The sequence below is a fragment of the Lissotriton vulgaris genome, chromosome 11 (assembly GCF_964263255.1).
Source record: "Lissotriton vulgaris chromosome 11, aLisVul1.2, whole genome shotgun sequence".
In the NCBI taxonomy this organism is placed as follows: domain Eukaryota; kingdom Metazoa; phylum Chordata; class Amphibia; order Caudata; family Salamandridae; genus Lissotriton; species Lissotriton vulgaris.
The window spans coordinates 136,513,656-136,540,364 of NC_141699.1; the positions used below are offsets into that span (position 1 = coordinate 136,513,656).

The 26,709-nt window shown below is 46.7% G+C and overlaps 1 protein-coding gene across 1 annotated transcript in view; it reads left to right on the forward strand.

The window, feature by feature from the left end:
* The first annotated feature begins 5,534 nt into the window (after positions 1-5,534).
* SBNO1 (strawberry notch homolog 1) overlaps positions 5,535-26,709 on the forward strand; it is a 946,695-nt gene continuing 925,520 nt past the window's right edge. Inside the window, exons 1-2 of the mRNA XM_086942451.1 lie at positions 5,535-5,613; positions 8,511-8,671. Of these exons, the coding sequence (XP_086798577.1) occupies positions 5,535-5,613; positions 8,511-8,671 (240 nt within the window). The remainder of the gene's footprint in view (positions 5,614-8,510; positions 8,672-26,709) is intronic.

The following is a 26,709-nucleotide window of genomic DNA, read 5'->3' on the forward strand; positions in this document are numbered from 1 at the left end:
TGACCTTGTTGAAAACCTGATCTAAGATTGTGTCGTCTTCCATCTAAAGGATTTGAAAAAGATTCTTCCTGAGAACTGTAGGAAAACTGTTTTGTTTGAGTAGTCCCCCCACTTTTTGCCTGATATTTGATGCGACTTTGACTGAAGTGTACTAGGTTCCTGTTTACTAGGTTCCAACAAGACCACTGGTTAATTGATCCCAAGTTGACCAGGCCTTAGAGTCCCTAAGAGCTACAGCATATCTTGTGCCACTCCAATGGACCCAAAAGTGCTGAATAAATCATACTCACCCCTGCTCAAGAGATTTGGGTTAAATCCATTGTTCTTTTGCTCACCATGCCACCCCAGTTTAGACCCAGCCATATGCAGTTCTACTCCTCATGGGAATAGTCCAGCCCGAACTGTCAAGTCAGGTCCTTCCTCGACCGGAAACTAGCATCCTGGGATCGGTGTCTCTACAGAACTCTTAAGGGACCCAGCACCAAACTCATACAGACTGTCACTGCAGGCTTAGTGACTAGGTGCTCGCTGCATGTAATATTCGTAAGTCGCCTCTACAGCTTACCGCCCTAAGGCAGGGTGCATTATATTACAAGTGAGGACATATGTGCCTGAGCAGATCTACCCCGGTTCTGGCCAGGTCAGTATTGATCGTACAAGTGAACAGGATAGCAGTCTTAAGGTGTGTACTGGGCACTGGTCAATACAAGCTTCCCAGCTACATAATGGCTTCACTGAAATCTATTGTGTTCGTTATGAAATACCTTGTATTAATAAACCTACACTGATTCCAATGATTAATTTATTTATACATTCACCCAGAGGGGTCCTTAGAGGCACCCCTGTACCATACTGGCCTTCTAGTGTGCTGGCTAACTGGTTCAGTCTAGCCTACCACCACAGATGAGTTTCTGACCCTCTAGGAGGAGAGGCCTGCTCTGAGTACAGGAACAATGCCTGTTGTGCAGAGATGTTATCACCTCCTCCTTCAGGATTTCTGGTCAATGAGAATATCAAGGCAGGGGGCTTCAAAGGCCTCTGCTGCCTTTGATATGCTACCGAACGCTTCCAGTCAGGGGAGATGCCAGCCCCAGGACAGGTTGGAAGAATTAGCCATGCAGTGGCATGTTGCACTGCCAGGCTGGACACACCTCTAGGGTAAACTACCTGAAATAAACACAAAGTTAGGAATTCCACCTTCTTGTTTGTGGTGAAATTAAAATTTTCTAATTTAGAAATTCTTTATTCCATTCTTATGGAAATATTACACACATTTAAAATTCCTAAAATCGACCATTTGAGTACCCTAAAACAATAATGAATTGTTGCATCATTTAGCCACACCTGCTTGTAAATTATCCTTTAACTATATAAGCAATAAAAGGATTCTCTACTTAGACCAATACAATCCACCAGCCAAGGTCTAGCACGTATTTAAAACATTTCATTAAAAAATAAGACTAATTTGACAAATAGAAAAAACATTAATTCTGCCTCAATCATCATTTTAAGTGCAATGTGCATTTAACCACGAGCAAACAATACATTTGGCTTCAATCAAGATTCTAAAGTGTGATATGCATAACCGCTTATCACAACCTTTCTTTTGGGAGGTCCTATTATTTACTTGGCATTTTCCAACTTAACTTTAAACACACCCATACCTACCTAGATCTTAAACACTAATGGGAAGATAGAAACAAGTTAGTCTTTGAATTTGCACACACATTTGCCAACTGCAAATGCTACATCTCGGAATCTTAGACCGTGAATCCGCTCTGATCCTCTTTCCATAATTTGACTCCCGTGTTTGTTTTAACATAGTCAAAGCACCTTTTTCCTTGTCTCACATTAAAAATGCACAATAAATGGCTCACTTAATATTTCCTAACTCTTTTGCAGGGGCACTGGCTATTGTTCTTAGCAACCTCTGTTTTTAATCCCTTAATATGCCACCCAGGGTCAATTCCCACCCTCAAGTGAAGAACTTCATTCCGCAAGCTCTAATTTGGTATATTGGGATATGGGAACAAATCCACGCTCTCCTGTGAAGTTAGGAAATTACTGACTAAAGGCAGAATAAATCCTCTGTCCAAATAGTTTCTCTGTCACTTTGTCACAGTGAACTCTTCATCTGGTTAATCAAAACCACTTCTCCTCCCTCCATGCACATCTCTTGTACGCTTAATGCTTTAACGTTGTCACTGGGTTCCTATTACCAGAGAAAGTTGACATTATTTCCGGTAAAAATTGCTCCACCAATTAATTGCCAGTGCACCTATCTTTGAGAAAAATAGAAGCACAGGGCTCTGGCAGTAGCCAGCACACTCCAGGCTACAGTTCTCAACTCCCTTCTGGCATTCGGAATTCTGGGTCAGGGTGAAGCTCACTCCCCAAAGGAGGTGGTCATCAAGGGAGTGTAGTGAACACAAGGGTAAATAGCCCATTGGCAACTACCCCTGACTCCCCTAAATATTGTATTTAGAGGAACCTTGATACCAAGATTTCAGATTTGGACTGACGCAAAAGGAGAGAATAAAGAATACTAGCCAGGAGCACAACTGACTTTGCACCCTGCTTGTCTGTTGCCTCCAACCCTCGTGGATCAACTGACTCGTCCTGCCGCTGTGCAGACTTCCAAGAAACCCACAGTGCTGCCAGTGATTCACCAATTGCCAAAGAAACCCCCTTGGAATAGAGGAGCTACTCGCCTGCAGCTGCAGGCACCAAAGCAGCAACACCTGGTACACTGACCTGCCACCTATCGGGACTGCTGATGCAGCAGTTGGCCTAAAAGAGGTAGCTACCCCTACAGGTCGTATCTGTCCTCCTTCCAAGTGTGGGGATTTCAGGACCGACCGGAGCTGTACAACGCGAATAGCTGGGGTACTTGACCCCTTGCAGCAACCAAAGCTGGTTACCAGATTGGACACCAGCGCAAAGAAAAACAGAACTGTACGTCTAGGGACTTCAGGGACTGTGAAACCCACAACAAGAGTGGCCCAGCTGCCTGTTTGCTCCCCTCTGCAGAAAGCAAAGATAGAGTGGCTCCTAGACGACCACCACCCTGCATCTGCGCTCCAGAGCTCTAGTCTGAGGGAGGTGACTGTGCCCACTGGGTCCTGAGACCCACAAGAGCCAAGCCCATCCTTGGGGTTGGCCGACTGGACTTCCAGTTGCCGCCGTCGAGCCTCTTTCTGCAGGCCCCCTCCAACCACATGTGACTCAAGCACCTATCCAGACACCATTGCATCCAAGCCTTACTCCCTGATGAGAAGTGGACCAACAGTGTCCCTACATATCCGAATGAATTCATTTTTAAGTGCCCTTTTCTGAATTGATTTATGGTAGTGACTTATATTCATTTTTTATTTTTATTAATAACAAATTAACACCTAAAATAGCACATTACAGACAATATCATGTACAATATTGCAATCAACAGCTCCATTTCAAAGGCTTATCTCCTGCCGGTGTAGAAAGTAGCACAAGACGTCAGACAGGCAAGCATTACTCAGCGTCCGATAGTGGTAGGTCTCTCGGGCGGCTCTCAGAAGTCTCCCCTTTAAGTGATCTATATCTGCCATATTTGCGACCATTTGTGAGGGTTGTCTCATGAGAGGTATACAGTCTTTGCCGTGAACATACAGTGATCCATGTCGTTCTCCCCAAGCCTCAGGGACGGGTTTTCACTTCCTCCCCACAACTTTGCAATATTGCGTTTGGCGGCTATCATTCCCAATGACACCAATATCTTTTCTTTGACATATCGGTCTGTAGGGTCCCAGATGTTTAAAAGACAGCTTAATACTGCAGTCCGTGGTTACTCCCGTGACTTCTCTCATACAGTTTGTGACCCTTTTCCAGTATCTCTTGATTATTACACTCCCAAATTGTATGTATGAATGTACCAACCAGCCCACATCCGCAAATACAATCTGCGTCCTCCCTAAATTCCATCTTCATCAAAGTTGACCCCGAATAGTATATCCTATGTAGTATTTTAAGTTGAACAAGCCTCAGCCTGGATGAGGCTTCTAGCCATTCACCATCATCCAACCCTGCTATGTCGTTGTCCCAGTGAACACGTAGTTGGAGAAGGGTGTCGGAGGAATTGTTTTTTCGTTTTTTATATATCATGGAGATCTTTCTCCGGAAGGTGGCCATCTAGTATTCTGTCCTCTAGCAGGATGACTCTGGCGGACTGTCACCCCTCTGTATTATGGCTTGCAGCGCGTGTCTGACCTGAAGATATCTGTAGTGCTCTGAGGCAGCTAGGTCATATTCGTCTCTTAACTGGTCAATGGAGATTACTCTACCATTTCTCCACTGGTTCCCCGCAGAAGATAAACCATTTGGGTCCCATCTGTCAAACCCTTTGGTGACCGTCATGTTTCCTAACTGAACTGAGTCCCAGAGTGGGGTGTCCAGCATGATCTTGTCCTTCCAACCCAAACTCAGTGTGGCATCTCCCCCTACCGTGACCAAATGATTTGTGGGCCTTGTTAGTTTTACTCTAGACGGATTGGCATACAGCGCTCCCCTGTAACTTCTTCCGGGCAACATCCACCTATCCGTATATAAACCAGGGTCTTTCTGCGGTCCGTACGTACAGTGATTAATGCAGTGAGATGAGCTGCCCAGTATGATCGTCTAATATTGGGGTGCGCGATGCCCCCATCGCACCACCCTCTTGTGAGCTTAGACTAAGATCTGTGGGGGTTCCCTTCCCAGTGGCTTATATTCGTAAAAACATGGCTTTGTAAAATGCAAAGGCTCTTGTACCCTTATGCAGTAAATGCAGTTTGAAACTTTGTTTCTTGCTGAAAACATGCCAATTCCTTTTGTCAGTTGCTGTTTTCGTACATCATGCATCTGGGCCTCCTCGACTCAAAAGCATAGGGAGTGAAGTGATAATTGTTATCTTTACCTTGTATTGTATATACAAAACCGGAGTTGCTGTGCATCCCTACTCTGAATGTGTAAACATGGCACAGGGCTTCAGGTTTATGCTGATGTATGCCTAAACAGAAAAGCTTTATTATGAAATTCTTCTAGAGATGTAGACCTAGGTCCTCTTGGCGCAACATCAGTAGGAACCAAGATCATACTGGATGATTGTGTGCCCAGTGGTCCTGGAGATGGCGCTCTAGGCAATTTTGATTGGTGCTCTGAAGGTGGTTGTCTTGGCTGCTGTGAAGGTTTTGAAACGGGACTTGGCAAATTTGGAATGACTACTGCAGAGGGCCGCCTGTATTCGGAATATACTCTTGAGTATTCACTCAAATGTAGCTGGTAGCTTCCTCACCTTCATTTTTGGAAAAGGCTGAGCAGTATTTCCAACAGAAAAAAGGTTTGCGTGTCTGTATGTTATGGAATCCCTCAACTTTGAATGCCTTGCTCTCTTTGATGTGGAATGGTATTTCAGTGTTGAACCTACCCTTGAAGGAGAGCAAGTTGCCATTGTACCTTGTCAAAGTTTGAACAGGGTTATATGCAACGATGTCCTCTTTTTACTTACAGCTTTGGACATAATGGGGCCACGGCTCCAGCGGATCATGCAGATCTTCGGGGAAACGTCGGGGCTGTATATGAACCCCGCAAATCCACGCTGTGAGTTCTGGGTGATCGGGCGCAGGTAGGCACATGGGAGTCCACGATTCAAATGGCGGTAGGGGGCCTCAATTATCTGGGGGTGTTTCTCTCGGATGTGCCGGCGATCTCCTGGGAGCGGAATCTGGCACCGATATGGGAGCGAGTCCGTGCAGGTATTAAATCTGGTCTCGCATTCCTTTGACACTCTATGGTAGATCAACAATATTTAAGATGGTAGCGCTTCCTCTGTTACTATACCAGCTGCAGAATCACCCTTACCCAATCCCACCCAAATGGTTCTGGCTGGTGAATTCTGTGCTTGGGCAGTTCTTGTGGGAGGGAGGAGCAGTGCATGTAGTGCTGTGCACTTGCTATCTTTCCACCTACTACGGCGGACTCGCGACCTCTGATATTCTTTCGTAATACCAGGCCTTGCATCTATTGGTCCTCAATGAGTGGTGGTATGGCGACAGGGAGGACCGGCATATGTGTTGGAGCATAGGCTTATGGGACCCCACACACTCCACACTATTCTTTACTCCTGCGTTGCTGCGGGCGCGTTTCTACCAGCCACACGGGTGGTCTTTCAAATTTGGAGGCAGGCATTGCGGCGCATGGGATGGTGGAATACCCTGAACCAAGAAACCCCCCTCTGATGGGAGCCTGCCTGACATCGCGGCCCTGCGGGGCTGTGATACTATAGGTGTTTCTACCCTGGGTGATATTATGAGGGACACGACCAGGGGCGGCTCTAGGCTCATGGTGGCCCTGGGCATGGAGCGTAGGTAGGGGGCCCCAGAAGAGTGGGTCCGGGCGGGACGGAGCGCAGAGGCCAGTGAAGTGGGGGGGTGGTCCAGGGTGTTTAGAAGTGGAACAGAGCCAGAGGCCGCCAAATCCCTGCCAGGGGCCGCCACGCAAATATGTATCCATCCTCGGAGGATTATTTTATTAAGGATATATTTTGGCATGGTGGCCCCTGGGGTTTGGTGGCCCTGTGCAGGTGCACAGCTTGCACATGCTTAAGGCCGCCCCTGACACGGCGCTCAAGTCCTTTTGAGATTTGCAGGAGGAATTTTGCATGCCTAGTCCCAGTTCAATCGGTACCTTCAATTCCGTCATGCACTGTCCCTCAGCCTAGAGGGCCTAGAATCTCTTCCTGAATTTTGCCCGTTGGAAGCGAAGGTTTTCATGGGGGATTTAGAGACAAAGAAGATATCCCTGATTTATCAGTCCCTGGTTACTCCTTGCTCCCCCACACTGAAGAGTCTTTGAACAGGGAGAACTCCACCTTTTATTATGCCTTCTCTTCTTGAATATTCCTCTGGGGGATTCCTCATAGAGAAGGATTTGGAGGTTTGGTAGAGAGGAGTCCCTCTCCTCTGATATTCCACTAACTGGGACTCCTGCTGATTGCATTGAAAGTGTCTCTTCTCCCCGTCCATAAGAGTGCACATAGAAAAGTTCCAGCGGTGTAATCATCAGCCAATGACATTGGTATCCAGAAGGCAAAGGATACATGGACGATGAGTCTGTTTTTCCTATTTTCCTGCTACTTGGAGGACGATTGTCAAACAAGTGGCGTTTTTGACAAAATTAAAATATTTTATTTTAAGGGAGATTCCCCTGAAGGAGAACTAGGATTACAGGTCATAAATTGTTCTTTCATTTTGACTAAATTAGTTTTGGAATGTAATTGTGTGTTTTTTTTTATTGCAATGTTTTGGTGTTGCTGTCCACAATCTGCATGCAGCTGCTCTGCAGAAAGCCATGCTTATTGTTCCAAGCTGCTAAAGTACCTCATTTAAACCTACAGTTATAAAGCATTAGATTGTTTAGACATGATTGTCATCCAAAGCTCGTAACTAGACTGAACCCTTTCTTCCCCTAGAACTTAACATTTCAGTTCTTTACACACATGTTCAAATTCCTCCAAGGGCTACCACCTACATTAAAATATCTACTAGTGCCCATGTAATCTACTCTTTAGAGGCCTCGTTACATTTTCATTCCATGGCCAGTCAATTGTTTGTCTCTACACAGGTGACCGTGATTGTGCTGATTGGCTAATCAAATGCTTAAAGTACAATAAACTAATGTCTATATTTTTCAGTGTCACATCATGCTAAAATATTTTTCTTCCCCTCTGTTCCCATCAGTCTTTTAGACCTATTGTCACTTCATTTTCCACCCCATCTCTCTAGCTCTCTTCCTCACTGCCTGTTTTTTAAAATCTCTATTCCCTTTCCTCATCTCTCTTCTTCTATCCACAGCCCTTTTCCCGACCCTTTCTCTTCCTGACACCCAACATGCTCCTGTCGAAGGTTTTCCTATGATACTGCTTTCAATAATAATAGTGGCAAGAGAGGACGTAGGCGAATGGCTGTAATGCTAACAGCCACTTGCACCTGTGGTCTGTGTAAGCAAGAGTCTTTTGAAGAGCAAGTAGGCAGTACTGATACACCATTCACAATCCCAGTGGCCTTAATGTAGGATCCACTCTAATCTTTAACACACGTTTATTAAAAATGAATAGATCATTTCTTTGATAAATGTTGATCTTCTTGCGCAGTGCAGTTTAATTAAAAGTTTGACTTTAACTAGTATTTGATTAATGGATTGCTCTCATATTTGACAAGGTGAGAGGTAATGCCACTAAAGTCCTTTGCACTGGATGCAAAGTGAAATCATCCCTTTTGCAACATCCAAATTGTTGATTTCTGTTCCCCATGGAATGTCTTATGCCAGATTGCAAATAGTGGAGGCTGTTGTAGGACTCCGAGTTGACACTGCGTTACACTAAGGCTTGCAGCAATGTTGATTCCATTTCAGAATGTAGAGACCTGAAATAATCAGTAATGTAAGTTAATTTGTGTATAAAAGTATTAAGAATTGTTATGCACCTTTTCCTCATGTAGTGAAAGTTGGTCTGCGCCATCCAGATCCAGTCGTAGAAACCAGCTCTTTGTCTAGTGTAACACCCCCTGACGTCTGGTTCCAAACTTCGGTACCTGAAGAAACCATTGATCACGGCTGGTTGTCGGCGTTGCAGCTAGAGGCAGTGACCTATGCAGCTCAGGTATCTAACACTAACCAAATATGAAAGAATGTATCCTTATTTTTTTCTCCACATAACAGTCCATTCTTATTTCTTGTATGGATATTGTCCATCACTGAATACTTGCTGCTGATTCATAAACCGAGATCCCAGAATGCTTTTATAAGAGATGGGCATGATAGGAATGTAAAGTAGAGCCATCTGAAATTAAGGCATCCTTCATTATTATTTATAATTCTTACTAAACCTCATAAATGTATAAAGCTGATTCACACCCTGATCGTCACAATGTTCATCAGTGTTGAGATTGCCAACTCTACAGCAATACATTTCCTTATCAAGCAGGAAGAATTGGAATGTTTTTGAGGAAGGCTTAGTCGATCTAAGGCTGGTCTTTGGTGAGCAGTATCGTTGACAGTGGTGCTTCAGCCAGGCATACAAAATTCAAAGACTGATTAGCTCTTATTACACCCCAAGGAGGAACACTAATGGGCGGATAGTGGTGATGTTTTATGTGTCCGCTTCATGACCTGGAACATGTCATACATCGACTTGTTCCCCACTTCATAAGAGGCATTCACATTTTCAGATACTTGATCTATGGTAAATATTCTTGATACTCCTTGGGAACATTTGCCTGTACTTTCCACTTTCGGTGCTAATGGAGATCTATAGCGCTCATGAAGAAATACACTAGAGTATCTTGATTACTAATATCATGTACCTGGGTGCTAACAATTTTAAGAGAAGAACAACACCCCACTTCTCACTTTGTAATCAAAAGATTAGGCACAAATGGCAATCACATAAGTTTTGTAGCACACCGCTTATCACAACATTGACAGTCTTTTCTTTATGGTCCAAAACACAAAACAATCCAAAAGGCTCTTGAAAGTTTCTTCTTATTTAATTATTTTCCAACTCCTATTCCCATGCCAAACGTTTCGCTGAGGTTATTCTTAAACCAATGGCTTCCTCAGGGCTCAAACTTGTTTCGCTTTAGGACCTCCTATTCTGGAAGTGAAAACGTCTCCAGTATCCTTGCTTATGTTATGAGGTCACAATTTTCAATCAATTGCATCCGAAGTTCTGTATAAATCAGGCAGGGCGTGCAAAACGATAATAAAGCTTCAGTTCCCAATATCCAACTTTTGTATCGGACTAAACGAGATCTATCTTTATCTCACTGATTCTCAAAGCCTCGTGTTTCACCGCCACTTGTGCACCAAACAATTCTCCCTTTCGCGTTCCGTGTTCATCCCGAATACAGGCCTGTACTTTCCTCAAGGAACCCTACATCCATAAGTGCTTCCTGAATTAAGACCACCCTAGACCATTTTCTTACTGGGTTGTACTTGCAAGGTAATTGCACCTGGACATGCTTCAATTCAGAAGGCTGTTGGTGATGGCAGACTTTCTCACCAGAATGTTGGGCATGATCTTCCACCCTATCTCTACTCTTGATTGCCTGGGGTTCAGAGTACCTGTAATTCGGCCACATAAGTTTGCCTGATAACTGCGTTAACGATCCTAAAAGTGTTCTACCACTAAATCATCATTTGCCTTCAGGTTGAAGAGCCTACAGTAATGAGATCTGATAATATTTTTGGAATAACTCTTATGACAGACACCTCCTTTCAGGGATAGCAGGCCCATCTGTGAGGAAAGCTATTTATTATATGGTGTGGTTATGCTACCTCACAATGTAATAAACTCACCAACCCGTCTTGGGTCCAATCAGACTCATTTTCAACCTGGGACGCTGTGACTTTTAACAGTTAGGCTTTAAAAGGATCAACTGCAAAGCATTTAGACATACCAAAACATTGGAATAAGAAAAGAGACACAAAGGAAATGAGACACCAGTTTATAAGAATAGTTCTTAAGAATTTTAAGACCCCTAAGCAAACCAAATCCAACAGAGGGATCATCACGAAGCAAATAAAAAATTGCTGCTTTTCATTCAAATTGCAAACTTGCATTGGCAACTACCATGATTATTTGGAAAACGTTTGGAACTACTACTCCGGCAAAAGCAGAAGTTAGTCTTGTGGCCTGTGCAAACTTAGACACAGGAAGACATTGGTCAATAGAGCGGCAACTTTCTAAAACTGCTATCCTCTTAGGTTGCATTAAATTAAACCAGATCTGATTGAATGCAATTATTCTTTTTATACGTTAAAGTGCTAACTGTAATGTTCCCATTCAGACGTTTGCAGAGCTGAATAGTCAATGTGTAATCCTGTACTTGCCAATTGTGCAACACTATACAATAATTGAGGGTTTTTACTGTTCGAAAACGTAAAAACACATTTCGTTTTTTTAATATACAGCACCCTCCCTTAGGGTTAGATCGGCCTATCTCAGGGGTAACCCCTATCTATTAAAAAGGAAGATCTGAACTTTTTAAATGGCAATGTCAAGTTAGCAGCTCAAACTGCTCTGCCAGCCAGCAATGGTAGGCTGGGAGTTGTGCTTTTCTTTGTCTCTCTCATGGTGGCACAGCCAGTGCTGTTGTCCACAAGGGGCTTTTAACATCCAGGCCCTTGGAAACCCCTGGTTCCATATAGTAGGGACTCTTATGTTAGTTGGCCTATGCCAGTTGGGAATAAATCAATTGAGACGAATTTTTAAGAGTCGGAGCACGTTCACTGAGGCTAGTTCAGCAAGGCTCAGTGTGTTTACAGAGTAATTATACCAGTACCAAGAGTAAACAAATTGAGCAAAAAGTGGGGGTTAGCATGCAATGAGCCATTTCCTCTTACCATCTCACTGATGTCATCTTTCAAATTAACTGGACCACTGTAGAGCTACTGCACATCCTGTCTCACCCCCTTTACGGCTGGAAGATGGGCGGGAAAAATCAGGACAACCCAGAAGATGTGCCCACCTCTGCCAAAACCCCACCCCCCTGGTGGGGGAGGTGAGGTGAAGTTTCTCTTCAGAGCTTGCCATCTTGCAGATGGCAGCGCCCTCAAATGAGGGTCAGGGACTGTGTCCACTCCCCCACGTGGAGTGAACACACCGAGGGTCTAGTCACCCTAAAATCAGTTGCCTATTGGCTAGTACTTCAAGACCCCTAAAACATCCCCTATTTACAGTATTTAGGAGGCAGCCATGAACCCAGGATTTCAGAATCAACGATCTAAGAAGACTGGAACCAGACGACGTCGAAGCAGTGATGTCTCCAGTCCCAACTGACTTGGCCCCAGCCCTGCCTGCCTGCAGCTCTGAATCCCCCTGCGCAGAAAACGACGGCTCCAAAAAGGATCAGCAACCTCAAAACTTGGTGAGGACTGATTCCCCTGCTTCAGCAAAGACTCGACTCTCTTGGACAGCAGCCCTGTCCACAAAACATCAAGCTCCTGCGGAACCCAGAAGCCCTGCTCCAGCACTTTAATCTGCACCCTCCATACACGGCCCCTGTCCAGATTGCCCACCAATACTGAAGTGGTTTCCCAACTGTCCTGACCTTCAATCTTTCGAGGGGTGTCACCTCCAAGGTCCAGTGTGGATGCCTGCAGCATCTTCGCGATGACCCCCTCCACCGCGACATTCCCAGTAAGGAGAAACCGGAGATCTAAAGACACCCCTGCAACCTCCAGCCCTGTGTCCTAGTGCCCAGTACCAACTGTGCCCCAACATCGCATGGCATCTCAACTTCCTCACCTGGCTGTTACTTCCATCAAAGAAGCCTCCTGTTTCTAACACTACAAGCTTTAAAAAGATAATTTTAATCTGGATGTTGGACTGTTCCAGTTCACATTGTTAACATGACAATTGTGCTGTATTCATAAATAAGAAAGGAAACCATAGGTTTGGAATGTGTGGCTGTTTATGCATAAGCACTAAACACCTGCCATCTAGTGTTGGGCTCGAAAGTTTACAACATGTTTTTGTTAAAAAGAAAAATCTTTTGATTCACGAGGTATGGTTATTTCACCCTTAGCTGGTAATGCCCATAGGCATTGGATTATTTTAAAATTGAAGGCTTTCATGTACACAAGTGGGTCCCCCACCGCTGTTGCAGGATAACGCAGACACTACAAATATTGGTGAGATCATTCTTCCTTCTTTCCTCCCGACCATAGTTCTTGCTTAATTGTCGATTTCTGGGTGATTTATGATGATGATCTTGTGTTCTATAATCTCCCACCTTCATTTTCCCTGCCTGCATCCGCTCTCATCTGTTGCTGGGTCATATTCCAATTGGGTCATCATACCCGCCCAGTCTGAGGTCCTCATCTGTTCGCACATTTCAGGTGCAGTTCTGCCATATCCCATTCCAGTGCGTTCCGGATCCTTTTGTGAACTGTGGGCTCTTTATTTGACACCTAGCGTATTGCTATGCGACCTTTTACCAGTAGGAGACCCTATTTTGCAAATTTGTGCTGCATAGGCTCTTGTTTGAGTATCATGCCCAGCAGGCGATGGTGGAACGTCGGCTGAATGCATATTTTTGTCACCCCGACCAGTCTCCAAAAGCACCTTCTATTGAAGTTGAAGTTAGGGGAATTTATAAAGCGCTCGTATACCCAAAAGGTTTCATGGCACTAAGCAGATCGGCAGCAGACAGGGCAATAATTTAGACCTCAAAAGCTTTGGTAAAGAGCCAGGTCTTCAGGTCTTTACGAAACTCCATGTACGATTGGGAGGAACGAAGATTGACAGGAAGAGACTTCCAAAACAGAGGGGCCTGGAAAGAAAAACTCAGTCCCCCATGTTTCTTCCTGACAAACCGAGGAACAACCAAAAAGGTTCTTGGAACGCAAGTGTCTGGAGGGGGTATAGGTTCTGAGCCTAGATGCTACATAAAAAGGGGCTAAACCTGCTAGTGATTTAAAAATAGGACCTCCTAATTTAAATAGACATCGATGGGCGACCGGTAACCAGTGCAGTTGTCAACAGTGGGAGAGCATGATGGAATCTAGACCGACTATAAATCAGTCTAGTTTATAGTCGGCGTAGTTCATAGGCAGGAATCCCAATATAGAGGGAATTAGCGTAGTCGACCTGGGAAATGACAAGGGCAAGGAGAATGAATTTAAGAGCATCAAGGGTAAAGAACCGAGCAACCTTTCGAATAGTACTGTAGTGTAGTTCCTATATTCCCAATAGGCTCTGCGCATTGGAATAACATAAACGATAGTTTAGACATAGGACTCAGGTCGACTAGGCCTCTATTATATATTTTAGACTTAATTGTGTGTGCCAGCTAGCCCAGAGGTCACTAGAAACTTTCTCGAGTAAACAAGGTGTTTAGCTTTCCTGAATAGACAAGAAGGGATTAGTTTCTGACAACCGCATAAACATGACAACTTTGCTCCCTCCAGAAAAGGAGTATATCTCCAGAGTCGCGTAAACAATAGATGTCTATTTTACTCAGTCAATCGTGCATGCTTCGTTTCACCAGAGATGCAGAGAAATAGAGAGACGGGCATTTTCTATAAAAGGGTTATTTATTGAGCAGTATTCTTTCTCCTTCAAGAGAAATGAATTGCCACAATTGCAATACTTGTCATAAAGTAAAGTGCGTACAGTAAAAGGAGTATTATGAAATAATACTGTAAAAGCATTTATATGGTTTCTAAGCCATAAGATACTTAAAATTGATAAAATACATACAATATTAAAATAATGACTAAACGTACTCAACTGGTGTTTCTAAGATACACCTATCCCAATGTACCTAACTTAAGCCTAGTACAGGGAAGGAGTAGATGAGTTAGTTTTTGCCAAGAATCTGAATCAAGAATTCTGTGGGTCTAATCAGCTCCGTACCTTGGGTATAGAATGAAGGAGGTCTTGTATCTCTCTCTCAGGACTCGATCTCCCAGCAACCCGCAAGGGTGTCAGGGAAACACTGGAGCTGGATTTTCTCGGAAAGAGAAAAGACAGCGTCTCTCTGTGCGTCAGCAGGGAGGGTCGGCTTCCTTCGGCACTCGCATCAGCAGGGCGTCGGGCAAGTAGATAGCCGATGTGCTCCAAACCACCGTTTGTTGTTTAAGGCAGATGTTGGTATATTTATACCTGGAAGGTGCTGAGTTTGACGTAAGGTTGGACATAAGACGTCACTAAGAACTGGCAGTTCTTTCAGGACTCCAGGAGTTCTAGGAAAAATCAAAACAGAAGCAGGGGGAATTCCCGGGCTGCTGGAGGCTTGGTTTGTTTAAGAGCGCGTTGTGCTTTCTAGGAGTCTATGGGAGTAACCTTGCCGTATTTGGACTGCATTGGCTATGACTTAATATGTATATGATTCTTATGACTTTATAAGGATATGATTTGTTATAACCACATAAGGGAATACATCGGGAATGTCTTAATTTGGGTCCTAGATACATTCACAACAGTACGGAGACACAGAAAACAAGATGAGACGACCAAACTAATTTGGGTGTGCATAGAAAGATCTGCGCTAATGTTTATGCCCAAACTCTTCACAGATTTCTCGGGGAGGGGGCAGGACCAAGAGAAAAGGGCCAAAAATTGGAAGACCAGGGATTGGATGAGCTTCCGAATAGGAGTAATTCTGTCGTATCGGGATTTAATTTAAGAGGGTTTGAGCTCATCCAGTCCTGAATAAAAATCAGTGTTCTGAAAATGGGAAATAGAATCAGGAGAAGAAGAAAACATAAGTTGAAGGTCATCAGCGTAATTAAACACTGTGACCTCCCGTTGACGTAAAGCATAAATAAGAGGAAAAATATAAAGATTGAAAAGAAGGGGGGAGAGGGCAGAACCTTGAGGAACACCACAGGTTACTGCTCGAGGGGTAGAGGAAAAGAAAGAAAGTTGAACCGCCTGGTGACGGTTCTCCAGAAAAAAACAGACACAACACAGAGCCACCTCCGAAATGCCATCAAGCTGGACACGGTCGATCAAAAGAAGATGGTCTACCGTGTCAAAAGCGGCCGACAGATCAAGAAGTACAAGGGCCTGAGTAGAACCATGATCGGCACTGACTCTAAGCTCATCCAAGACTGATAAGATGACTGATTCAGTCGAATGAGTAGGACAGAAACCGGCTTGGTAAGGATCAAAGTAATCAGAGGCCTCAATAAAAGAGCTAAGGCAATGAGTGACATGTCTCTCTAGAACTTTACCTAGAAAGGGGAGCAGAGAGATGGGTCGAAAATTAGATGGAATAGTTGGATCACCACCTGCCTTTTTCAAGACCGGAACTATCTATGCTGATTTAAAAAGATTAGGGACAATGCCCAGAGCCAAAGACTTGTTGAGAAGGGCAAGAGGAGGGTCGGGCAGACAGAGAAGATCTCACAGAGAATGTGTGAAGGGCAGCTATGAGTGGGGGAACCAGATTTCGTAGAGCCCACTGTGGAAGGGCAGGCTTGATAAACAGGCGAGGAGGCTGCAAAATGGGTTTAAAAGAAGGTTTATTAAGAATTGGTAAAGAAGTTGAAGGTTGTTGAGTTATAGGCTTTTGAGATTGTATGGCGTCATCCGAGTCCGACGAGGATGTGGAAGTTCGATCTTCGTTGTGTCCGTGATCGTGATGTTTTCCCCAGAGGCTCATAGGAAAGAAAGAAATGAAAAGGAGCCGTTAGAATTAATTAGTGTTAGGTCCGAAAAAGTCATACCATCCTAACGTTACAATCTCAGCGTTTTGGTGCACAGTCCTGCACCCAGTATGGACTAAAATAAACACGATAGGGTTTTATCACCCTCAAAATGATAGTCTCCTATTATTTTAGTTCTAAGGTTCGATTATCAGGATGGGCTGGCAATAACATAAGACTCAACCTGAGGCAGTGTTATTTTCACAAAGAACGCATAAATTACTACTTTGTTGAACGCTACCTCCACCCATGCGTTACCACCCTCTCCCGACTGTTCCCAGTCTACAATCACTAACCTGGCTCCGCCGTAACTCTCCTGAGTCACGGCCGCTCTCCAGCCACCTCCGGACACCACCAATCTTCGGACCACGTTTCTTCTTCGTCCTCGTTGGCTCCGGTTGTCCAATTCTCTCTTCGGTCAGGTTCCGCGTCTTCTTCCTGCTTTGCACCGGGTCCCGCGTTTTCCTGCTTGAATTCGGGTCCCGCGTTTTCCTGCTTGACTTCGGGTCCCGCGTTTTCCTGCTTGACTTCGGGTCCCGCGTTTTCCTGCTTGACTTCGGGTCCCGCGTCTTCCTGCTTGAATTCGGGTCCCGCGTCTTCCTTCCACGTTGTCCTCGTTCCACCTCCTCCTCTCCCGTAACGGTTATTCCACTCCCCTCTTATTGGTCCTGAGGAACTGTTTCCGGTCGTCGAGGGAGGGATTTCCGGGTCGTATCCCCGTTCGTAGCCCTGTGAAGATAGACGAGAGGAGCCTGGATGTCGTAGTCGGAAAGGTCTGGTAGGCAAACTCTCACATCCCCTTTCCCTTGCTGTCTTTCTTCTAAGGGGAAGCCTTTCTTGTGGGTATCTGGACAAATAGTCCGCATTTCCTTGCTCTTGACCTTTCCTATGTCGTGTCTGAAATCGGTAAGGTTGTAAAGAGAGGAACCACCTCAGCACTCTCTCGTTGTGTCCTTTGTTTCGTGCTAGCCATTCTAAGGGAGCATGGTCTGTGAACAAAGTAAATTCTCTTCCCTCTAAATAATACCGTAATGTCTCGATAGCCCATTTGATGGCAAGGGCTTCTTTCTCGATCGTGGCATAGTTTTTCTCTCGAGGAAACAGCTTGCGGCTAATATACAAAATCGGTTTCTCTCCTTGGGGTGTTTCTTGCGACAGCACAGCCCCAAGTCCTTGATCTGAAGCATCCGTTTGTAAAATAAACGGTCGTGAATAGTCGGGACTAATCAAGACAGTGTCCGACGTTAAAGTTTGTTTTAGGGTTTCGAAGGACTGTTGAACAGACTTGGGGGGACTTTGTAGTACTTGTTCGGTGTTGCACTGTTTTTGCAACAAATCAGTCAATGGTGCTGCCAACTGTGAAAATTGTGGTATGAACCTTCTATAGTATCCCAGTAACCCCAAGAAGGCCCGTAGATCCTTCTTTGTCTTGGGGAAAGGGATATGGGAAATGGCCGACAATTTTGAAGGTTGTGGTCGTATAACCCCTTCTCCCAACAGATAGCCCAAATACTTAACAGTTTGAGCTGCCAAATGACTTTTGGCGGGGTTAATCTTCAGTCCTTGTGAACCCAGTGTGTGTACTACTGCGGCAAGATGTTCTAAATGCTGTTCCCACGTATCACTATATATGATATCATCAATATAGGCTCCCGCGAATCTTTCATAGGGCCTGAGTATTGTATTCATGGCCCGCTGAAAAGTGGCAGGAGCTCCGTGTAACCCAAAAGGTAACATCCTAAATTGGTACAAACCATCTGGGGTGGAAAAGGCTGTTTTTTCCCGGTCTTCTTTTTTCAAGGAAATTTGCCAATATCCTTTGCATAAGTCCAAAGTACTAATGTATTTGGCTTTTCCTATTCTTTCAACCATTTCATCCACTCTAGGGAGCGGGTAGGTATCGAATTCTGAAATTTTATTGACTTCTCTAAAGTCTATGCAAAATCGGATAGATCCATCAGGCTTTGGCACAAGTACTATGGGAGAATTCCATTCACTGTTGGATGTTTCTATAATACCCATCTGTAACATCTTTTGTACCTCTTCTCTTATTGTCTGCCTCCTGGCTTCGGGTATCCGATAAGGTCTTAATCTAACCTTTTTCCCCGGGGTGGTCCTTATAGCATGTTCCGTTAGATTAGTCACACCCGGTGTATTGGAAAAGACGGATTCGTAAGACTGTAATTTTTTCACTAGCTCCCTGGTTAAAGACCCTGGCAAGTCTGGATCGATACACTGTTTGAAAAGGGGTTCTTGAAGCTCAACAGAGTGAACTGCTGCCGGTGCTGGTCCTTCCCATTTCTTAAGCAAGTTCACATGGTATATTTGAGAGATTTTTTTGTTACTGTCTACCTCAATTCGATAAGTTACGGGTGTAACTTGTTGCAATATAGGATAGGGACCCTGCCATTGTCCTAATGACTTCTGATCTGAGGAGGACATCATAAGCAGTACCAGGTTTCCCACCTGGAAAGTTCTGAGTTTGGCTTTCTTGTCATATTGTGTCTTTTGTGCGTTCTCTGCCTCCTCTAAGTTGTTACGGACAATTTCTCGCATTTGACTTAAATGAGTTTTTAGATTCGTGAGATACTCGGGTAAAGGCTTGCTATTATCATGTTCAGCCTCCCAGTGTTCTCGAGCCATATCCAAGAAAGTACGAGGTTTATGGCCATAGAGCAATTCAAAGGGTGAATACCCAGTACTCTTTTGTTCCTTGCACCGGATAGCAAAAAGAGCCAAAGGTAAGATGTCCTCCCATTTCCTACTTTCTAGATCTAGCAGTTTTTTCAGAGTGGTTTTGATCGTAGCATTATATCTTTCTACCAGACCATCTGTCTGTGGATGGTAGGCCGATGTTCGGATCTGATGGATCCCTAATTCTTTGCACACATCTCTCATTAGTTTGGAAACGAAAGGAGTTCCCTGATCCGTTAGGATCTCTTTGGGAAATCCTACTCGGGAAAACACTCCAATCATGGCTTTAGCTACATTGGTTGTGTCAGGACGACGGAGAGGTAAAGCTTCAGGGAATCTTGTGGCATAATCAACAATCACCAGGACATATCTATAACCACTTCGAGAGGGTAAGAGAGGCCCGATTATATCCATGCCCACTCGACTGAAGGGATCATTGATAATGGGTAATGGAAACAATGGTGCCCGAGGGGGATGGTATCGACTATGTCGCTGACAAATGGGACATTCCTTGCAATATTTCTTTACATGCTGATAAATACCTGGCCAATAAAAATTGTCAAGTATGGTCTTTTCAGTCTTATCTGCCCCAAAATGACCACCCAATAAATGACTATGGGCTAAATATAACACTTTTTCCCGGAAAGGTTCTGGTACTAACAACTGCGCTTTTTGATCATGACTCTTTCTATACAACAATCCCTTATTAATAAAAAAATAAGGACCTACATGTTGTGGATCTTCTTCATCGAGGGCGTTCTTCCAGGCTTCTTGTAGCACCGGGTCTTCCCGTTGGGCAGCATGAAAATTACGATCGGTTTCCCATGGATTTTCCACAGGAATGGACGGCATCACCACCGGTGGCTTTCCTTTTTCTGCCCTCCTTTGATTTCGACTTTTCCGCGGTTTGGATGGGGGCCATACTTTTTCAACATCTGTGGAGAAAGGGGCTGTAGCCAGCCACTCTCTGGTTTCTTCCGTGCCTGTCTCATGTAATAACTGGGGTAATTTCTCATAATCATTGCCAAGAATAGCCTGTTCGGGAAGTCGCGGTATCAAACCCACCGTCAAGGATGTACCCTGGTCTTGGGGATGTTGAATTAAGACCTTGGCAGTCGGATAGGGTTTGATATCGCCGTGTACACACTTGATAGCCACCATCCCGTCAATGGGTCCTATGCGGTCTCCCAAGTCTTGCGGCCGAACTACACTATGTAAGCAGCCTGTGTCGGCTAATGCGGTCATGGTCTGCCCGTTTACTGAAACCGTACATTTGTATGGTGGTAGTTTCTTTGCGGGGGGAGAACAATAATAATTGCGTGCCAACCCAATTTCCATGGGTTCTTCTTTGGGAGCAAAACCGGGCAATGTGGCCGAACCCTCCACATTGAAAACATTGAGGCCCAGTCTGAGGAGGTCTGTTAAGGGGAATACTGGGTATAGGCACTGTGGGCGTACCTGGTACCAAAGCAAGAGGTTCAGGTTTCTTGGGTACAAGGGGTCTGGTCGGCCTATGAAGGGAATGACCTACTGGTTTTCCTACGTCCTCTTTCCCTTTTTGAAAGTCCTGGGCTCTGCTATATGCACTGGCTATTTCAACCGCCGTTTCTAGAGTGAGGTTTGCCTGTTGCCGCACCCATCGTTGAATGGGTGGATGCAGAGATGTTAAATATTGTTCTAAATATATTTTTGCCATAATCCCATCTTTAGTTGTAGTAGTTGGCTTCAACCACCGATCGGCCATGTCTTTCACCCTAAAATAGAGTGCACGTGGAGTTTCTTGTGGACCCTCTTTCATTTGTCGTAACTTGATTCGATATGTTTCATCATCTATTCCTAGTCTTTCCAAAATACATTTTTTTATGTCGGCGTAGGGAACCGTTCCCTGAAGAGTTGCAGCTTGGTAAGCAGCCTGTAAGTCACCTGACAACAGTGGACCCAAATATTGTCCCCATTTTTCCGGGGGCCATGATGCCGCGTTGGCCATGCGTTCGAAATTACTAAAGAAAAAGTCTGGGTCTTCTCCTGCAACGTATCGTTGTAACACTACCGAGGGTAGGGTTGTTGGCCCTCTTTGTTGACTAAGTGCTGCGGTTAATTTGTCTACAACGGTTCCCTGTGTTTGTTCTTGGTCGGTGAGTACTTTTTGTAGCTTCCCTCGGTCTTCTTCCACGACCGTTAGAAACCGCTCCATTACTTTTCCCAAATGTTCTTGGTTTTCAGCCATTTTGGCTAGGGCGGCCTCCATTACGCCTTCAAATCCCACTTCTGACACCACTTGTGGAAGGGCAGGCTTGATAAACAGGCGAGGAGGCTGCAAAATGGGTTTAAAAGAAGGTTTATTAAGAATTGGTAAAGAAGTTGAAGGTTGTTGAGTTATAGGCTTTTGAGATTGTATGGCGTCGTCCGAGTCCGACGAGGATGTGGAAGTTCGATCTTCGTTGTGTCCGTGATCGTGATGTTTTCCCCGGAGGCTCATAGGAAAGAAAGAAATGAAAAGGAGTCGTTAGAATTAATTAGTGTTAGGTCCGAAAAAGTCATACCATCCTAACGTTACAATCTCAGCGTTTTGGTGCACAGTCCTGCACCCAGTATGGACTAAAATAAACACGATAGGGTTTTATCACCCTCAAAATGATAGTCTCCTATTATTTTAGTTCTAAGGTTCGATTATCAGGATGGGCTGGCAATAACATAAGACTCAACCTGAGGCAGTGTTATTTTCACAAAGAACGCATAAATTACTACTTTGTTGAACGCTACCTCCACCCATGCGTTACCACCCTCTCCCGACTGTTCCCAGTCTACAATCACTAACCTGGCTCCGCCGTAACTCTCCTGAGTCACGGCCGCTCTCCAGCCACCTCCGGACACCACCAATCTTCGGACCACGTTTCTTCTTCGTCCTCGTTGGCTCCGGTTGTCCAATTCTCCCTTCGGTCAGGTTCCGCGTCTTCTTCCTGCTTTGCACCGGGTCCCGCGTTTTCCTGCTTGAATTCGGGTCCCGCGTTTTCCTGCTTGACTTCGGGTCCCGCGTCTTCCTGCTTGACTTCGGGTCCCGCGTCTTCCTTCCACGTTGTCCTCGTTCCACCTCCTTCTCTCCCGTAACGGTTATTCCACTCCCCTCTTATTGGTCCTGAGGAACTGTTTCCGGTCGTCGAGGGAGGGATTTCCGGGTCGTATCCCCGTTCGTAGCCCTGTGAAGATAGACTAGAGGAGCCTGGATGTCGTAGTCGGAAAGGTCTGGTAGGCAAACTCTCACACCCACCAAACTGAGAAAGTTCTCTGTCGAGATGGGTGGAAAGCTAGTGAGAGAATGTGTACTAGCAGGAGGTAAGGGAGGATCGAAAGAAGGCGAGGGAGAGGAAATATGAAGTTTTATAGTGGAGATTTTTTTTTTCACAACCATTTTTATTGAGCAAAGCAGGCAATAAAATCGTGGCACCGCACAATTCGGAGATAAACACCAACAGTTAGGACACAGTTCGCAAGACATGCAGTAATGGTCAAGTAGGTACCGAAAATAGGCTCAAATATGAATAAACCCACAACCCACCCTACCCCGTCAACCCCCTGAACTCCCCATTTCCCAGGACCACCCCCCCCCTTCCCCCCCCCTCCCCACGCACGTGTACAAATAGCAGCAAGTAAAGGTTTAGGTGTAGTGTGACGGGTGTGCCACCGACTCGGGCCAGCAACGTTAGCACAGTCATATGTCCTCTTCTCGTTCCGCTGGGGGATCCAGCGATAGTCCTCTGTAGTCGGCCCACCGCTTCCAGATTTTGTAGTGTTTGCGGGGGCAGCCCCTTGCCTCAAAGATCGGCTTCTCAAGTCCCATATAGTAGTCCAACCCTGCCTTCCACGCAGACAAGGGGGGGGGCCTCACTCCCTTCCACGCCCGGGCCAGATCCCGTTTGGCAACAACAAGCCCCAAGAGCAGTAGGTGACGTTTATAGATGTTCCCACCAATGCCCTCCATAACATGCAGCAACCCCAATCGGTGAGTGCGGGGAAGATCCCAACCCAGGACCTCAGACAGGCAGCTCCACACACCCCTCCAAAAGCCAGACAATCGGGCACACAACCACACAGTATGCAACAAGGATCCAGGCACGGCTCCACAGCGCAGGCACTCCGGGGATTCAATCAACCCAGCTTTCCACAACCGTTCACGGGTGTAATAGGCTCTATGAAGGTATTTGAATTGGATAAGCCGAAGTCGCACAGCGATAGCGGTCCCACGCGGGGATTCCAAGGCCTCCCTCCAATCGTCATCATCTAGGGGGCCCACATCCACTTCCCAGGCCGCCCGAAGAGGGAGTAGGGTAGAGGAGCAGTGAGTGACCAGCGTCTGATAAATACGGGAGACCTTCCTATCCCCCAGGTCCCCCATAAAGACCTTCGCCTCAACCGGGCTAAACACAGGGAGAGAGTCCAGATGGGCAATGCTCGGGGTGAGGGCGTGGCGCAACTGCAAGTAGCGGAAGAACTGGGTCTGAGGCATTTGGAACTCCGTGCGGAGCTCTTGAAACGATTTAAGGGTAGTGCCGGACATTACCTGGCCCAGTAGTGAAATGTCAATTGCCTCCCAACCCTCAAACCCGTCTAGAGCCAAAAGCTCTGGGAGCAGGCCATTATGCCATAACGGCGTCTCCGCTGTCAATTTGCCCCACCAGCCCATGCGGCGTAAGGTCTGTCTCCACACCGCAAAAACTACTCTCGTAACCGACGGCAGTGCGCGTCGCAAGCGGGCCGAGTATAGAATGGTGTGTAGCGTGTTATCCCCCATAAGCGATCGCTCTAATGCATAGGCCGGGTCCCCCCTGTCACTGTACCACCATTCGTTGAGGATGAGCAGCTGAGAAGCCTGATAGTAAGACAATAGATCGGAGGTGGCCAGGCCACCACAATAGGTAGACAGGAAACACGTCTTCAGCGCCACTCTGGCTGCTCCACCAGCCCATAGAAAACAGCCCAGCGCCGAATTGACTTGGCGAAACCACTGAGGGCCAATAGGGTAGGGGTAGTTTTGTAGCTGATACAGCAGGCGTGGGAGCGCAACCATTTTGAAGATGGCTGATCTTCCAAAAATAGTAAGGGGCATCCAGGACCACGTTTTGATGTCGGCCTGGACCCGTTCCCACAGCGGTAGAATGCTGCGGTCCCAGGCACCGGTGCGCGACTCCGAGAGAAACACACCGAGGTACTTCAGCCCATCCGTCGCCACTCGCAGTCCCGCTACCCAGGGGTCCGCCACAACCCCGCCGCCCAGCACCCATAAGGTCGATTTGTGCAGATTAAGCCGGAGGCCGGAGACCTCGCCAAAGACGCGCATGACTTCTAGGACTCTGGGCCCAGAGTGCTGCAGGTCCGTGAGGAAAAACAGGATATCATCTGCATATAATGCAATTCTATCCACCAGTTCTCCACTCCACACAAACCCGCGTATCCGTGCATCAGTACGCACCCAAGATGCCAGGGGCTCCATAGCCAGGGCAAAGAGGTATGGGGATAATGGACAACCTTGTCTGGTCCCCCGACCAATCTGAAAGCGCCCGGACGCGGCACCAGCCACCCGGACCGAGGCCGTGACATTGGTATATAGCAACTTCAGGTATGACAGGAACACCGGGCCCAGATTAAGACGGGGCAAGAGCGTAAACGGGTTCGCCCAACTCAGAGTCAAAGGCCCTGTCCATATCCGCCAACAGGAGAGCCGCCTGTTCGTCCCGGGCCCCCATGGCATCCACTGCTGCCTGTGCCCGCCGGATGTTATGGCGAGTGGCTCTGCGGGGCATGAACCCGGCCTGGTCGGGGTGGACCAGGTCCGTAATATAGGGAAGAAGGCGGTTCGCTCGGGCCTTCGCCAAGATTTTGGCCTCAATATTCAATAGCAAAATGGCCCGGTACGAGTCATGCCTGTCAGGGGCCCTGCCCGGCTTCAGAAACACCACAATTTCGGCATGGCGCCAATCCGGTGGTAGCTCCCCCTGAGCCCGTGCCGCCTCAAGCGCGCGTCTGTACTGGGACCCCAGCTGAAGGTGAAACTTCTTGTAGAACTCACATGGGTAGCCGCTCGGCCCCGGCGCCTTCCCGGTGTTGAGCTGCCCCAGCGCCTCCCCGAGTTCTTCAGCAGAGAGCGGGCGTCCAGTGCCGTTCTAGCTTCATCGGAGACTGCCTTCGGCGACAGATCATCCAAGAATGCTGATATCTCATCTGCCTCCAGAGAGTCTCGAGGGGCATACTGTTCCTCGAAGTAATGGGCAAAGCTAGCCGCCAGGCAGGCCGGGTCCGTCACCACCGAGCCGTCCTCTGCAGTGAGGCCCGGCAACGTGAGCGGCTGCAAAGTAGACTGACACAGCCTGTGAAGCATCGTGCAGGACTTGTCACCACGGACCAAATCTCCGCATCGCTCCTTCGATACCCCCCAGCCCTATCTTCTGACACCAACGAAGCCGCCGCCAACCTCACCCTATGGTTATCCGACACCGCCGACACCTTAGCACCACTGAAAAAACGTCAAAGCAAACCTGGCAGCAAGAAGGCCTCATGGTTCAACGATGATCTCAAGAAGTCCAAGAAACTCTGCCGTTCCCTTGAAAAGGCTTGGAAAAAAGACCCAACCACCAGCACCAAGGACGCCTTCAAAAGCGCCACCCGCACTCACCACCAACTGATCCGAAAAGCCAAGAAAACAGCATTCAAAGATCGACTTGACGACAACGCCCACAACAGCAAGGAACTTTTCAACATCGTCAAGGAATTTTCCAATCCCTCGGCCAACTCCAACGACATCACCCCATCTCCAGCCCTCTGCGACTCCATAGCCTCATTTTTCCACAACAAGATTGCAGACATCCACAACAGCTTTGACAACCAACCCAGAAACCAACCCACCCTACCATTTGCTGTTCATCTTCCCCCCGTGAACACCCTTAACAACTGGAACCCGATCTCCACTGAGGACACCATCCGGCTGATGAATTCCATCCACTCAGGATCCCCCACAGACCCATGTCCTCACCACATATTCAACAAAGCAGACTCCGTCATAGCACCACACCTCCGAGACGTCATCAACTGCTCCCTCAACTCCGCCACCTTCCCGGAAGACTGGAAACACGCTGAACTCACCGCCCTCCTGAAAAAACCAACAGCAGACCCCACCGAACTCAAAAATTACCGCCCCATCTCGCTTCTCCCATTCCCGGCCAAAGTCATCGAAAAGGCTGTCAACAACCAGCTCGCCGCCTTCCTCGAAGCCAACAAATCCCTCGACCCCTCACAATCTGGCTTCCGAGCAAAACACAGCACTGAGACCGCCCTCATCGCAGCAACAGACGACATTCGAACTCTACTGGACAATGGAGACACAGTCGCCCTCATCCTCCTTGACCTCTCTGCAGCATTCGACACAGTCTGCCACAGCACCCTTTTACAACGCCTCAATAACATCGGAATCCAAGGAAAAGCACTTGAATGGATCACCTCGTTCCTCACCGGAAGAACCCAGAGAGTCCGCCTTCCTCCATTCAAATCCGAGGCCTCTGAAGTCATCTGCGGCGTACCTCAAGGATCCTCACTCAGTCCCACCCTCTTCAACGTATACATGAGCCCCCTCGCAGCCATCGCACGCCAACACAACCTCAACATCATCTCTTACGCAGACGACACTCAACTGATCCTCTCCCTCACCAATGACCCCAGCACCGCCAAAACTAACCTACACGAAGGAATGAAAGAAGTTGCAGAATGGATGAAACCAAGCCGTCTGAAACTGAACTCTGA